The 16,796-nt window shown below is 55.7% G+C and overlaps 2 protein-coding genes across 2 annotated transcripts in view; one reads left to right on the top strand and one right to left on the bottom strand.

The window, feature by feature from the left end:
* Positions 1-4,313: 4,313 nt before the first annotated feature.
* LOC122417740 (mucin-5AC-like) lies at positions 4,314-5,931 on the top strand. Its single transcript, XM_043431538.1, has 2 exons — positions 4,314-5,855; positions 5,899-5,931. The coding sequence occupies exons 1-2, from the start codon at positions 4,314-4,316 to the stop codon at positions 5,929-5,931; spliced, it is 1,575 nt and encodes a 524-aa protein (XP_043287473.1).
* A 61-nt stretch (positions 5,932-5,992) lies between these two features.
* Positions 5,993-16,796, bottom strand: part of LOC122417741 (uncharacterized) — a 36,773-nt gene continuing 25,969 nt past the window's right edge. The window contains exons 38-53 of the mRNA XM_043431539.1: positions 16,354-16,754; positions 15,333-16,296; positions 14,866-15,266; positions 14,106-14,808; positions 13,780-14,009; positions 13,378-13,716; positions 13,083-13,320; positions 12,618-13,016; positions 11,764-12,521; positions 11,362-11,700; positions 11,067-11,304; positions 10,602-11,000; positions 9,748-10,505; positions 8,754-9,687; positions 7,434-8,657; positions 5,993-7,337 (exon numbers count right to left, since the gene is read on the bottom strand). Coding sequence (XP_043287474.1) covers positions 5,993-7,337; positions 7,434-8,657; positions 8,754-9,687; positions 9,748-10,505; positions 10,602-11,000; positions 11,067-11,304; positions 11,362-11,700; positions 11,764-12,521; positions 12,618-13,016; positions 13,083-13,320; positions 13,378-13,716; positions 13,780-14,009; positions 14,106-14,808; positions 14,866-15,266; positions 15,333-16,296; positions 16,354-16,754 — 9,670 coding nt within the window. The remainder of the gene's footprint in view (positions 7,338-7,433; positions 8,658-8,753; positions 9,688-9,747; positions 10,506-10,601; positions 11,001-11,066; positions 11,305-11,361; positions 11,701-11,763; positions 12,522-12,617; positions 13,017-13,082; positions 13,321-13,377; positions 13,717-13,779; positions 14,010-14,105; positions 14,809-14,865; positions 15,267-15,332; positions 16,297-16,353; positions 16,755-16,796) is intronic.

Below are 16,796 nucleotides of genomic sequence, written 5' to 3' on the forward strand. Positions count from 1 at the left end.
AGTTGCGATAGCGGCGTCACGTGAAAGATCTCCACTGAAAAATGGGCACACACATGAACGTGAGTATGGATGGCTTGCGCATCCTGTAGGAGCGTTATGCTTAACAAGAAAACATTAAGCAAATGTCCATAAAACTACGAATGATTTTAGAAAAAAACAGGAGATGCGTACAAACACAAGAACGGATAGATCGTGTTCGAAAAAAGGGGACTTGTTTTTGGAATGTGCTTGGAATCATTAATGTTTCGAAGAGGACACAAATGACCAAATGGAATATCAAACTGAAAAATAAAGAAAAGTTTTCAAAAAAACGAAAAGGAAGAATAAAAAAAAAACATAATAAAAAATTCCGAACGCAGGCAGATTCGTCTGCAAGGAGGAGCGGGATGACAAGAAATACGATGATATCCGAAGGTAAAATGATAGCAGTCACGGTAGCTCCGCCAGGTACGACGACATCTGCCTCGACGCCGTCGCCGAAGCCGACGATAACAGCCACGAGAGCGTATGTGGAAAAGAAGTTTGGTAAAATTGATGGACCTCTGGATACGGAAATGCTAGATTCCACTGCATCACCAGGTACGACTCAATCCCCGTATAATATGACTTCAGCTCCAAACATGTGGATAGATATGACGAAACCGTCTACGACTACGCCCTCAGGTACTAGTGATCCAACAACGACGTCGCCTTCAGGTACGATAACTGTAGCCACAACCGCATCGCCCGACCTGACGATACCTTCCACGACATCGTCGTCGGGTACGAGAAGTACTCCAGCCACGTCTGCTTCGTCAGGTTCGACAAAGCCAGCGAAGATTGGGTCGCCGGACCTCACGACACCTCATACGACCTCTTCGACGGACATGAGTAATCCGGATGGGATCGCGTTGGCTGACTCACCGATACTTTCTACGAACTCGTCTTCGGATACGAATACTTCAGAAAAGATGGCGTCGTCCGACCTTGACACACGTTCCAAGACAGCGTCTTCCGGTACGACTATTCCAGCCACGACGTCTTCCGGTACGACTAGTTCAGTCACGACCGCGTCTTCCAATACGACTACTCCAGCCACGACTTCGTCTTCCGGTACGACTACGCCAGTCACGACCGCGACACCCGAACTGTCGACAACTTCCACGACTCCGTCATCGAGGACAACTACTCCAGGCACGACCCCGTCTTTAGCTACTACTTCCTCAGCCACGACCGGCCCTCTCGACCTGTCGACATCGTCTACGACCTTGTGTCCCGGTACGACTACTCCAGCTGCGACCTCGTCTTCCAGTACGACTGCTCCAGCCCCGACAGCGACACCCGAACTGGCGATGACTTCCACGACTCCGTCGTCGGGGACAACTACTCCAGGCACAAACCCGTCTTCCGCTACTACTTCCCTAGGCACGACCGCGTCTCTCGACATGTCGACATCGTCTACGACCTCGTCTTCCGTTACCACTTGTTCAGGCACAAGCCCATCACCCGACCTTGCGGCATCGTCCACGATCACGTCTTCCGGTGGGAGTACTCTAGCTACGACCTCGTCTTCCGGTACATCTACTCCAGCAACGACTGCGTTACCCGAATTATCGCCACCTTCTACGACTTCTTCGTCGAATATGAGTACTCCGGATGAACTCGCGTATGCTGACTCACCGATACTTTCTACGAACTCAGCATCGGGTACGAATACTTCAGAAAGGTTCGCGTCGCCCGACCTTACGACACCTTCCAAGACTGCGTTTTCCGTTAAGATTACTCCAGGCACGACGTCGTCTTCCGGTACGACTAGTTCAGTCACGACAGCAACACCCGAACTGTCGACAACTTCCACGACTCCGTCATCGAGGACAACTATTCCAGGCAGGACCCCATCTTCCGCTACTATTTCCTCAGCCACGACCGCCCCTCTCGAACTGACGACATCGTCTGCGACCTCGTCTTCCGTTACCACTTCTTCAGGCACAAGACCAACTCCCGACCTTGCGACACCGTCCACGATCACGTCTTCCGGTAGGAGTATTCTAGCTACGAGCGCGTCGCCTGACCTGACGACACTTTCTACGACTTCATCTTCTGATGTGAATACTTCAGCAACGAACTCGTCTTCCGGTACGACTACTCCAGTCACGACCGCAACACCCGAACACTCGACAACGTCCACGACTCGGTCGTCGGGGACAACTTCTCCAGGCACAACCCCGTCTCCCGCTACTACTTCCTCAACCACGATTTCGACTCTCGATCTGTCGACATCGACTACTACCTCCTCGTCTTCCGGTACGACTACTCAAGCCACGAACTCGACTTTCGGTACAACTACTCCTGCAACGACTGCGTTACCTGAATTCTCGCCACCTTCTACGACCTCTTCGTCGAATATGAGTACTCCGGATGAACTCGCGTATGCTGACTCACCGATACTTTCTATAAACTCGTCTTCGGGTACGAGTAGTTCAGTCACGACCGCGTCGTACAATACGACTACTCCAACCAAGACTTCTTCTTCCGGGACGACTAGTTCAGTCACGACCGCATCTTCCAATACGACTACTACAGCCACTACCCCGTCTTCCGGTACGACTACGCCAGTCACGACCGCAACACCCGAACCGTCGACAACTTCGACGACTCCTACATCGAGGGCAACTACTCCAGGCACGAGCCCGTCTTCCGCTTATACTTCCGCAGCCACGACCGCACCTCTCGAACTGACGACATCGTCTACGACCTCGTATTTCGTTACCACTTCTTCAGGCACAAGCCCATCACCCGACCTTACAACATCGTCCACGATCACGTCTTCCGTTGGGAGTACTCTCGCTACGAGCGCATCGCCTGACCTGACGACACTTTCTACGACTTCATCTTCTGATGCGAATACTTCAGCAATGACCTCGTCTTCCGGCACGACGACGCCAGCCACAATCACGACACCCGAACCGTCGACAAATTCCACGACTCCGTCCTCGAGGACAACTACTGCAGGCACGACCCCGTCTTCCGCCACTACTTCCTCAGCCACGACCGCACCTCACGAACTGACGACATCGTCTACGACCTCGTCTTCCGTTACCAATTCTTCAGGCACAAGCCCATCACCCGACCTTACGAAACCGTCCATGATCACGTCTTCCGGTGGGAGTACTCTAGCTACGAGCGCGTCGCTTGACCTGGCGACACTTTCTACGATTTCATCTTCTGATGCGAATACTCCAGCAACGACCTCGTCTTCCGGTACGACGACGCCAGTCACGACCGCAACACCCGAACTGTCGACAGCTTCCACGACTCCGTCATCGACGACAACTATTCCAGGCACAACCCCGTCTTCCGCAACTAGTTCCCTAGCCACGACCGCTTCTCTCCACCTGTCGACATCGCCTACGACCTCGTCTTCCGGTACGACTACTCCAGCTGCGACCTCGTCTTCCCGTACGACTACTGCAGCCACGACCGCGACACCCGAGATGTCGACAACTTCGACGACTCCGTCATCGAGGACAACTACTCCAGGCACGATCCCGTTTTCCGCTAATACTTCCGCAGCCACGACCGCCCCTCTCGAACTGACGACATCGTCTGCGACCTCGTCTTCCGTTACCACTTCTTCAGGCACAAGCACAACTCCCGACCTTGCGACACGGTCCACGATCACGTCTTCCGTTGGGAGTACTCTCGCTACGAGCGCATCGCCTGACCTGACGACACTTTCTACGACTTCATCTTCTGATGCGAATACTTCAGCAATGACCTCGTCTTCCGGCACGGCGACGCCAGCCACAATCACGACACCCGAACCGTCGACAACTTCCACGACTCCGTCATCGAGGACAACTACTCCTGGCACGACCCCGTTTGCCGCTAATACTTCCGCAGCCACGACCGCACCTCTCGAACTGACGACATCGTCTACGACCTCGTCTTCCGTTACCACTTCTTCAGGCACAAGCGCAACTCCCGACCTTGCGACACCATCCACGATCACGTCTTCCGGTGGGAGTACCCTAGCTACGAGCGCGTCGCCTGACCTGACGACACTTTCTACGACTTTATCTTCGGATGCGAATACTCCAGCAACGACCTCATCTTCCGGTACGACTACTCCAGCCACGACCGCGACACCCAAACTGTCGACAACTTCCACGACTCCGTCCTCGAGGACAACTACTGCAGGCACGACCCCGTCTTCCGCTACTACTTCCTCAGCCACGACCGCCCCTCACGAACTGACGACGTCGTCTACGACCTCGTCTTCCGTTACCAATTCTTCAGGCACAACCCCATCACTCGACCTTACGACACCGTCCATGATCACGTCTTCCGGTGGGAGTACTCTAGCTACGAGCGCGTCGCTTCACCTGGCGACACTTTCTACGACTTCATCTTCTGATGCCAATACTCCAGCAACGACCTCGTCTTCCGGTACGACGACGCCCGTCACGACAGCTACACCCGAACTGTTGACAAATTCCACGACTCCGTCCTCGAGGACAACTACTGCAGGCACGACCCCGTCTTCCGCTACTACTTCCTCAGCCACGACCACCCCTCACGAACTGACGACATCGTCTACAACCGCGTCTTCCGTTACCATTTCTTCAGGCACAAGCCCATCACCCGACCTTACGACACCGTCCATGATCACGTCTTCCGGTGGGAGTACTCTAGCTACGAGCGCGTCGCTTGACCTGGCAACACTTTCTACGACTTCATCTTCTGATGCGAATACTCCAGCAACGACCTCGTCTTCCGGTACGACGACGCTAGTCACGACCGCAACACCCGAACCGTCGACAACTTCCACGACTCCGTCATCGACGACAACTACTGCAGGCACGACCCCGTCTTCCGGTAATCCTTCCGCAGCCACGACCGCCCCTCTCGAACTGACGACATCGTCTGCGACCTCGTCTTCCGTTACCACTTCTTCAGGCACAAGACTAACTCCCGACCTTGCGACACCGTCCACGATCACGTCTTCCGGTAGGAGTACTCTAGCTACGAGCGCGTCGCCTGACCTGACGACACTTTCTACGACTTCATCTTCTGATGTGAATACTTCAGCAACGACCTCGTCTTCCGGTACGACTACTCCAGTCACGACCGCAACACCCGAACACTCGACAACGTCCACGACTCCGTCGTCGGGGACAACTTCTCCAGGCACAACCCCGACTCCCGCTACTACTTCCTCAGCCACGATTTCGACTCTCGATCTGTCGACATCGACTACTACCTCCTCGTCTTCCGGTACGACTACTCAAGCCACGAACTGGTCTTTCGGTACAACTACTCCTGCAACGACTGCGTTACCTGAATTCTCGCCACCTTCTACGACCTCTTCGTCGAATATGAGTACTCCGGATGAACTCGCGTATGCTGACTCACCGATACTTTCTATGAACTCGTCTTCCGGTACGACTACTCCAGCCACGACGTCGTCTTCCGGTACGAGTAGTTCAGTCACGACCGCGTCGTACAATACGACTACTCCAACCACGACTTCTTCTTCCGGCACGACTAGTTCAGTCACGACCGCATCTTCCAATACGACTACTACAGCCACTACCCCGTCTTCCGGTACGACTACGCCAGTCACGAACGCGACACCCGAACTGTCGACAACTTCCACGACTCCGTCATCGAGGACAACTACTCCAGGCACGACCCCGTCTTCCGCTACTACTTCCTCGGCCACGACCGCCCCTCACGAACTGACGACGTCGTCTACGACCTCGTCTGCCGTTACCAATTCTTCAGGCACAAGCCCATCACTCGACCTTACGAAACCGTCCATGATCACGTCTTCCGGTGGGAGTACTCTAGCTACGAGCGCGTTGCTTGACCTGGCGACACTTTCTACGACTTCATCTTCTGATGCGAATACTCCAGCAACGACCTCGTCTTCCGGTACGACGACGCTAGTCACGACCGCAACACCCGAACCGTCGACAACTTCCACGACTCCGTCATCGAGGACAACTACTCAAGGCACGAGCCCGTCTTCCGCTAATACTTCCGCAGCCACGACCGCACCTCTCGAACTGACGACATCGTCTACGACCTCGTCTTCCGTTACCAATTCTTCAGGCACAAGCCCATCAACCGACCTTACGAAACCGTCCATGATCACGTCTTCCGGTGGGAGTACTCTAGCTACGAGCGCGTCGCTTGACCTGGCGACACTTTCTACGACTTCATCTTCTGATGCGAATACTCCAGCAACGACCTCGTCTTCCGGTACGACGACGCCAGTCACGACCGCAACACCCGAACTGTCGACAACTTCCACGACTCCGTCATCGACGACAACTAGTCCAGGCACAACCCCGTCTTCCGCAACTAGTGCCCTAGCCACGACCGCTTCTCTCCACCTGTCGACATCGCCTACGATCTCGTCTTCCGGTACGACTACTCCAGCTGCGACCTCGTCTTCCAGTACGACTACTGCAGCCACGACCGCGACACCCGAGATGTCGACAACTTCGACGACTCCGTCATCGAGGACAACTACTCCAGGCACGATCCCGTCTTCCGCTAATACTTCCGCAGCCACGACCGCCCCTCTCGAACTGACGACATCGTCTGCGACCTCGTCTTCCGTTACCACTTCTTCAGGCACAAGCCCATCAACCGACCTTACGAAACCGTCCATGATCACGTCTTCCGGTGGGAGTACTCTAGCTACGAGCGCGTCGCTTGACCTGGCGACACTTTCTACGACTTCATCTTCTGATGCGAATACTCCAGCAACGACCTCGTCTTCCGGTACGACGACGCCAGTCACGACCGCAACACCCGAACTGTCGACAACTTCCACGACTCCGTCATCGACGACAACTAGTCCAGGCACAACCCCGTCTTCCGCAACTAGTTCCCTAGCCACGACCGCTTCTCTCCACCTGTCGACATCGCCTACGATCTCGTCTTCCGGTACGACTACTCCAGCTGCGACCTCGTCTTCCAGTACGACTACTGCAGCCACGACCGCGACACCCGAGATGTCGACAACTTCGACGACTCCGTCATCGAGGACAACTACTCCAGGCACGATCCCGTCTTCCGCTAATACTTCCGCAGCCACGACCGCCCCTCTCGAACTGACGACATCGTCTGCGACCTCGTCTTCCGTTACCACTTCTTCAGGCACAAGCCCAACTCCCGACCTTGCGACACCATCCACGATCACGTCTTCCGGTGGGAGTACCCTAGCTACGAGCGCGTCGCCTGACCTGGCGACACTTTCTACGACTTCATCTTCTAATGCGAATACTCCAGCAACGACCTCGTTTTCCGGTACGACGACGCCAGTCACGACAGCAACAGCCGAACTGTCGACAAATTCCACGACTCCGTCCTCGAGGACAACTACTGCAGGCACGACCCCGTCTACCGCTACTACTTCCTCGGCCACGACCGCCCCTCACGAACTGACGACGTCGTCTACGACCTCGTCTGCCGTTACCAATTCTTCAGGCACAAGCCCATCACTCGACCTTACGAAACCGTCCATGATCACGTCTTCCGGTGGGAGTACTCTAGCTACGAGCGCGTTGCTTGACCTGGCGACACTTTCTACGACTTCATCTTCTGATGCCAATACTCCAGCAACGACCTCGTCTTCCGGTACGACGACGCCCGTCACGACAGCTACACCCGAACTGTTGACAAATTCAACGACTCCGTCATCGAGGACAACTACTCCAGGCACGACCCCGTCTTCCGCTACTACTTTCGCAGCCACGACCGCCCCTCTCGAACTGACGACATCGTTTACGACCTCGTCTTCCGTTACCACTTCTTCAGGCACAAGCCCATCACCCGACCTTGCGAAAACGTCCATGATCACGTCTTTCGGTGGGAGTACTCTAGCTACGAGCGCGTCGCTTGACCTGGCGATACTTTCTACGACTTCATCTTCTGATGCCAATACTCCAGCAACGACCTCGTCTTCCGGTACGACGACGCCAGTCACGACAGCAACACCCGAACTGTTGACAAATTCCACGACTCCGTCCTCGAGGACAACTACTCCAGGCACGACCCCGTCTACCGCTACTACTTCCGCAGCCACGACCGCACCTCTCGAACTGACGACATCGTCTACGACCTCGTCTTCCGTTACCACTTCTTCAGGCACAAGCCCAACTCCCGACCTTGCGACACCATCCACGATCACGTCTTCCGGTGGGAGTACCCTAGCTACGAGCGCGTCGCCTGACCTGACGACACTTTCTACGACTTTATCTTCTGATGCGAATACTCCAGCAACGACCTCGTCTTCCGGTACGACTACTCCAGCCACGACCGCGACACCCAAACTGTCGACAACTTCCACGACTCCGTCATCGAGGACAACTACTCCAGGCACGATCCCGTCTTCCGCTAATACTTCCGCAGCCACGACCGCCCCTCTCGAACTGACGACATCGTCTGCGACCTCGTCTTCCGTTACCACTTCTTCAGGCACAAGCCCAACTCCCGACCTTGCGACACCATCCACGATCACGTCTTCCGGTGGGAGTACCCTAGCTACGAGCGCGTCGCCTGACCTGGCGACACTTTCTACGACTTCATCTTCTAATGCGAATACTCCAGCAACGACCTCGTTTTCCGGTACGACGACGCCAGTCACGACAGCAACAGCCGAACTGTCGACAAATTCCACGACTCCGTCCTCGAGGACAACTACTGCAGGCACGACCCCGTCTACCGCTACTACTTCCTCGGCCACGACCGCCCCTCACGAACTGACGACGTCGTCTACGACCTCGTCTGCCGTTACCAATTCTTCAGGCACAAGCCCATCACTCGACCTTACGAAACCGTCCATGATCACGTCTTCCGGTGGGAGTACTCTAGCTACGAGCGCGTTGCTTGACCTGGCGACACTTTCTACGACTTCATCTTCTGATGCCAATACTCCAGCAACGACCTCGTCTTCCGGTACGACGACGCCCGTCACGACAGCTACACCCGAACTGTTGACAAATTCAACGACTCCGTCATCGAGGACAACTACTCCAGGCACGACCCCGTCTTCCGCTACTACTTTCGCAGCCACGACCGCCCCTCTCGAACTGACGACATCGTTTACGACCTCGTCTTCCGTTACCACTTCTTCAGGCACAAGCCCATCACCCGACCTTGCGAAAACGTCCATGATCACGTCTTTCGGTGGGAGTACTCTAGCTACGAGCGCGTCGCTTGACCTGGCGATACTTTCTACGACTTCATCTTCTGATGCCAATACTCCAGCAACGACCTCGTCTTCCGGTACGACGACGCCAGTCACGACAGCAACACCCGAACTGTTGACAAATTCCACGACTCCGTCCTCGAGGACAACTACTCCAGGCACGACCCCGTCTACCGCTACTACTTCCGCAGCCACGACCGCACCTCTCGAACTGACGACATCGTCTACGACCTCGTCTTCCGTTACCACTTCTTCAGGCACAAGCCCAACTCCCGACCTTGCGACACCATCCACGATCACGTCTTCCGGTGGGAGTACCCTAGCTACGAGCGCGTCGCCTGACCTGACGACACTTTCTACGACTTTATCTTCTGATGCGAATACTCCAGCAACGACCTCGTCTTCCGGTACGACTACTCCAGCCACGACCGCGACACCCAAACTGTCGACAACTTCCACGACTCCGTCCTCGAAGACAACTACTGCAGGCACGAACCCGTCTTCCGCTACTACTTCCTCGGCCACGACCGCCCCTCACGAACTGACGACGTCGTCTACGACCTCGTCTGCCGTTACCAATTCTTCAGGCACAAGCCCATCAACCGACCTTACGAAACCGTCCATGATCACGTCTTCCGGTGGGAGTACTCTAGCTACGAGCGCGTCGCTTGACCTGGCGACACTTTCTACGACTTCATCTTCTGATGCGAATACTCCAGCAACGACCTCGTCTTCCGGTACGACGACGCCAGTCACGACCGCAACACCCGAACTGTCGACAACTTCCACGACTCCGTCATCGACGACAACTAGTCCAGGCACAACCCCGTCTTCCGCAACTAGTTCCCTAGCCACGACCGCTTCTCTCCACCTGTCGACATCGCCTACGACCTCGTCTTCCGGTACGACTACTCCAGCTGCGACCTCGTCTTCCAGTACGACTACTGCAGCCACGACCGCGACACCCGAGATGTCGACAACTTCGACGACTCCGTCATCGAGGACAACTACTCCAGGCACGATCCCGTCTTCCGCTAATACTTCCGCAGCCACGACCGCCCCTCTCGAACTGACGACATCGTCTGCGACCTCGTCTTCCGTTACCACTTCTTCGGGCACAAGCCCAACTCCAGACCTTGCGACACCATCCACGATCACGTCTTCCGGTGGGAGTACCCTAGCTACGAGCGCGTCGCCTGACCTGGCGACACTTTCTACGACTTCATCTTCTAATGCGAATACTCCAGCAACGACCTCGTTTTCCGGTACGACGACGCCAGTCACGACAGCAACAGCCGAACTGTCGACAAATTCCACGACACCGTCCTCGAGGACAACTACTGCAGGCACGACCCCGTCTACCGCTACTACTTCCTCGGCCACGACCGCCCCTCACGAACTGACGACGTCGTCTACGACCTCGTCTGCCGTTACCATTTCTTCAGGCACAAGCCCATCACCCGACCTTACGACACCGTCCATGATCACGTCTTCCGGTGGGAGTACTCTAGCTACGAGCGCGTCGCTTGACCTGGCGACACTTTCTACGACTTCATCTTCTGATGCGAATACTCCAGCAACGACCTCGTCTTCCGGTACGACGACGCTAGTCACGACCGCAACACCCGAACCGTCGACAACTTCCACGACTCCGTCATCGACGACAACTACTGCAGGCACGACCCCGTCTTCCGCTAATCCTTCCGCAGCCACGACCGCCCCTCTCGAACTGACGACATCGTCTGCGACCTCGTCTTCCGTTACCACTTCTTCAGGCACAAGACCAACTCCCGACCTTGCGACACCGTCCATGATCACGTCTTCCGGTGGGAGTACTCTAGCTACGAGCGCGTCGCTTCACCTGGCGACACTTTCTACGACTTCATCTTCTGATGCGAATACTTCAGCAACGACCTCGTCTTCCGGTACGACTACTCCAGTCACGACCGCAACACCCGAACTCTCGACAACTTCCACGACTCCGTCGTCGGGGACGACTTCTCCAGGCACAACCCCGTCTCCCGCTACTACTTCCTCAGCCACGATTTCGACTCTCGATCTGTCGACATCGACGACTACCTCCTCGTCGTCCGGTACGACTACTCAAGCCACGAACTCGTCTTCCGGTACAACTACTCCTGCAACGACTGCGTTACCTGAATTCTCGCCACCTTCTACGACCTCTTCGTCGAATATGAGTACTCCGGATGAACTCGCGTATGCTGACTCACCGATACTTTCTATGAACTCGTCTTCCGGTACGACTACTCCAGCCACGACGTCGTCTTCCGGTACGAGTAGTTCAGTCACGACCGCGTCGTACAATACGACTACTCCAACCACGACTTCTTCTTCCGGCACGACTAGTTCAGTCACGACCGCATCTTCCAATACGACTACTACAGCCACTACCCCGTCTTCCGGTACGACTACGCCAGTCACGAACGCGACACCCGAACTGTCGACAACTTCCACGACTCCGTCATCGAGGACAACTACTCCAGGCACGACCCCGTCTTCCGCTACTACTTCCTCGGCCACGACCGCCCCTCACGAACTGACGACGTCGTCTACGACCTCGTCTGCCGTTACCAATTCTTCAGGCACAAGCCCATCACTCGACCTTACGAAACCGTCCATGATCACGTCTTCCGGTGGGAGTACTCTAGCTACGAGCGCGTTGCTTGACCTGGCGACACTTTCAACGACTTCATCTTCTGATGCGAATACTCCAGCAACGACCTCGTCTTCCGGTACGACGACGCCAGTCACGACCGCAACACCCGAACTGTCGACAACTTCCACGACTCCGTCATCGACGACAACTAGTCCAGGCACAACCCCGTCTTCCGCAACTAGTTCCCTAGCCACGACCGCTTCTCTCCACCTGTCGACATCGCCTACGACCTCGTCTTCCGGTACGACTACTCCAGCTGCGACCTCGTCTTCCAGTACGACTACTGCAGCCACGACCGCGACACCCGAGATGTCGACAACTTCGACGACTCCGTCATCGAGGACAACTACTCCAGGCACGATCCCGTCTTCCGCTAATACTTCCGCAGCCACGACCGCCCCTCTCGAACTGACGACATCGTCTGCGACCTCGTCTTCCGTTACCACTTCTTCGGGCACAAGCCCAACTCCCGACCTTGCGACACCATCCACGATCACGTCTTCCGGTGGGAGTACCCTAGCTACGAGCGCGTCGCCTGACCTGGCGACACTTTCTACGACTTCATCTTCTAATGCGAATACTCCAGCAACGACCTCGTTTTCCGGTACGACGACGCCAGTCACGACAGCAACAGCCGAACTGTCGACAAATTCCACGACACCGTCCTCGAGGACAACTACTGCAGGCACGACCCCGTCTACCGCTACTACTTCCTCGGCCACGACCGCCCCTCACGAACTGACGACGTCGTCTACGACCTCGTCTGCCGTTACCATTTCTTCAGGCACAAGCCCATCACCCGACCTTACGACACCGTCCATGATCACGTCTTCCGGTGGGAGTACTCTAGCTACGAGCGCGTCGCTTGACCTGGCGACACTTTCTACGACTTCATCTTCTGATGCGAATACTCCAGCAACGACCTCGTCTTCCGGTACGACGACGCTAGTCACGACCGCAACACCCGAACCGTCGACAACTTCCACGACTCCGTCATCGACGACAACTACTGCAGGCACGACCCCGTCTTCCGCTAATCCTTCCGCAGCCACGACCGCCCCTCTCGAACTGACGACATCGTCTGCGACCTCGTCTTCCGTTACCACTTCTTCAGGCACAAGACCAACTCCCGACCTTGCGACACCGTCCATGATCACGTCTTCCGGTGGGAGTACTCTAGCTACGAGCGCGTCGCTTCACCTGGCGACACTTTCTACGACTTCATCTTCTGATGCGAATACTTCAGCAACGACCTCGTCTTCCGGTACGACTACTCCAGTCACGACCGCAACACCCGAACTCTCGACAACTTCCACGACTCCGTCGTCGGGGACGACTTCTCCAGGCACAACCCCGTCTCCCGCTACTACTTCCTCAGCCACGATTTCGACTCTCGATCTGTCGACATCGACGACTACCTCCTCGTCGTCCGGTACGACTACTCAAGCCACGAAGTCGTCTTCCGGTACAACTACTCCTGCAACGACTGCGTTACCTGAATTCTCGCCACCTTCTACGACCTCTTCGTCGAATATGAGTACTCCGGATGAACTCGCGTATGCTGACTCACCGATACTTTCTATGAACTCGTCTTCCGGTACAACTACTCCAGCCACGACGTCGTCTTCCGGTACGAGTATTTCAGTCACGACCGCGTCGTACAATACGACTACTCCAACCACGACTTCTTCTTCCGGCACGACTAGTTCAGTCACGACCGCATCTTCCAATACGACTACTACAGCCACTACCCCGTCTTCCGGTACGACTACGCCAGTCACGAACGCGACACCCGAACTGTCGACAACTTCCACGACTCCGTCATCGAGGACAACTACTCCAGGCACGACCCCGTCTTCCGCTACTACTTCCTCGGCCACGACCGCCCCTCACGAACTGACGACGTCGTCTACGACCTCGTCTGCCGTTACCAATTCTTCAGGCACAAGCCCATCACTCGACCTTACGAAACCGTCCATGATCACGTCTTCCGGTGGGAGTACTCTAGCTACGAGCGCGTTGCTTGACCTGGCGACATTTTCTACGACTTCATCTTCTGATGCCAATACTCCAGCAACGACCTCGTCTTCCGGTATGACGACGCCCGTCACGACAGCTACACCCGAACTGTTGACAAATTCCACGACTCCGTCCTCGAGGACAACTACTGCAGGCACGACCCCGTCTTCCGCTACTACTTCCTCAGCCACGACCACCCCTCACGAACTGACGACATCGTCTACGACCGCGTCTTCCGTTACCATTTCTTCAGGCACAAGCCTATCACCCGACCTTACGACACCGTCCATGATCACGTCTTCCGGTGGGAGTACTCTAGCTACGAGCGCGTCGCTTGACCTGGCGACACTTTCTACGACTTCATCTTCTGATGCGAATACTCCAGCAACGACCTCGTCTTCCGGTACGACGACGCTAGTCACGACCGCAACACCCGAACCGTCGACAACTTCCACGACTCCGTCATCGACGACAACTACTGCAGGCACGACCCCGTCTTCCGGTAATCCGTCCGCAGCCACGACCGCCCCTCTCGAACTGACGACATCGTCTGCGACCTCGTCTTCCGTTACCACTTCTTCAGGCACAAGACCAACTCCCGACCTTGCGACACCGTCCACGATCACGTCTTCCGGTAGGAGTACTCTAGCTACGAGCGCGTCGCCTGACCTGACGACACTTTCTACGACTTCATCTTCTGATGTGAATACTTCAGCAACGACCTCGTCTTCCGGTACGACTACGCCAGTCACGACCGCAACACCCGAACTCTCGACAACGTCCACGACTCCGTCGTCGGCGACAACTTCTCCAGGCACAACCCCGTCTCCCGCTACTACTTCCTCAGCCACGATTTCGACTCTCGATCTGTCGACATCGACGACTACCTCCTCGTCTTCCGGTACGACTACTCAAGCCACGAACTGGTCTTTCGGTACAACTACTCCTGCAACGACTGCGTTACCTGAATTCTCGCCATCTTCTACGAACTCTTCGTCGAATATGAGTACTCCGGATGAACTCGCGTATGCTGACTCACCGATACTTTCTATGAACTCGTCTTCCGGTACGACTACTCCAGCCACGACGTCGTCTACCGGTACGAGTAGTTCAGTCACGACAGCGTCGTACAATACGACTACTCCAACCACGACTTCTTCTTCCGGCACGACTAGTTCAGTCACGACCGTATCTTCCAATACGACTACTAAAGCCACTAACCCGTCTTCCGGTACGACTACGCCAGTCACGACCGCAACACCCGAACCGTCGACAACTTCCACGACTCCGTCATCGAGGACAACTATTCCAGGCAGGACTCCATCTTCCGCTACTATTTCCTCAGCCACGACCGCCCCTCTCGAACTGACGACATCGTCTGCGACCTCGTCATCCGTTACGACTTCTTCAGGCACAAGCCCAACTCCCTACCTTGCGACACCGTCCACGATCGGGTCTTCCAGTGGAAGTACTCTAGCTACGAGCGCGTCGCCTGACCTGACGACACTTTCTACGACTTCATCTTCTGATGCGAATACTCCAGCTACGACCTCGTCTTCCAGTACGACTACTGCAGCCACGACCGCGACACCCGAATTGTCGACAACTTCCACGACTCCGTCATCGAGGACAACTACTCCAGGCACGACCCCGTCTTCCGCTACTACTTCCGCAGCCACGACCGCCCCTCTCGAACTGACGACATCGTTTACGACCTCGTCTTCCGTTACCACTTCTTCAGGCACAAGCCCATCACCCGACCTTGCGAAAACGTCAATGATCACGTCTTCCGGTGGGAGTACTCTAGCTACGAGCGCGTCGCTTGACCTGGCGATACTTTCTACGACTTCATCTTCTGATGCCAATACTCCAGCAACGACCTCGTCTTCCGGTACGACGACGCCAGTCACGACAGCAACACCCGAACTGTTGACAAATTCCACGACTCCGTCCTCGAGGACAACTACTCCAGGCACGACCCCGTCTACCGCTACTACTTCCGCAGCCACGACCGCACCTCTCGAACTGACGACATCGTCTACGACCTCGTCGTCCGTTACCACTTCTTCAGGCAAAAGCCCAACTCCCGACCTTGCGACACCATCCACGATCACGTCTTCCGGTGGGAGTACCCTAGCTACGAGCGCGTCGCCTGACCTGACGACACTTTCTACGACTTTATCTTCTGATGCGAATACTCCAGCAACGACCTCGTCTTCCGGTACGACAACGCCAGTCACGACAGCAACAGCCGAACTGTCGACAACTTCCACGACTCCGTCGTCGGGGACGACTTCTCCAGGCACAACCCCGTCTCCCGCTACTACTTCCTCAGCCACGATTTCGACTCTCGATCTGTCGACATCGACGACTACCTCCTCGCCTTCCGGTACGACTACTCAAGCCACGAACTCGTCTTCCGGTACAACTACTCCTGCAACGACTGCGTTACCTGAATTCTCGCCACCTTCTACGACCTCTTCGTCGAATATGAGTACTCCGGATGAACTCGCGTATGCTGACTCACCGATACTTTCTATGAACTCGTCTTCCGGTACGACTACTCCAGCCACGACGTCGTCTACCGGTACGAGTAGTTCAGTCACGACAGCGTCGTACAATACGACTACTCCAACCACGACTTCTTCTTCCGGCACGACTAGTTCAGTCACGACCGTATCTTCCAATACGACTACTACAGCCACTAACCCGTCTTCCGGTACGACTACGCCAGTCACGACCGCAACACCCGAACCGTCGACAACTTCCACGACTCCGTCATCGAGGACAACTATTCCAGGCAGGACTCCATGTTCCGCTACTATTTCCTCAGCCACGACCGCCCCTCTCGAACTGACGACATCGTCTGCGACCTCGTCTTCCGTTACCACTTCT

This window comes from Venturia canescens, chromosome 11 (assembly GCF_019457755.1).
Source record: "Venturia canescens isolate UGA chromosome 11, ASM1945775v1, whole genome shotgun sequence".
NCBI lineage: Eukaryota > Metazoa > Arthropoda > Insecta > Hymenoptera > Ichneumonidae > Venturia > Venturia canescens.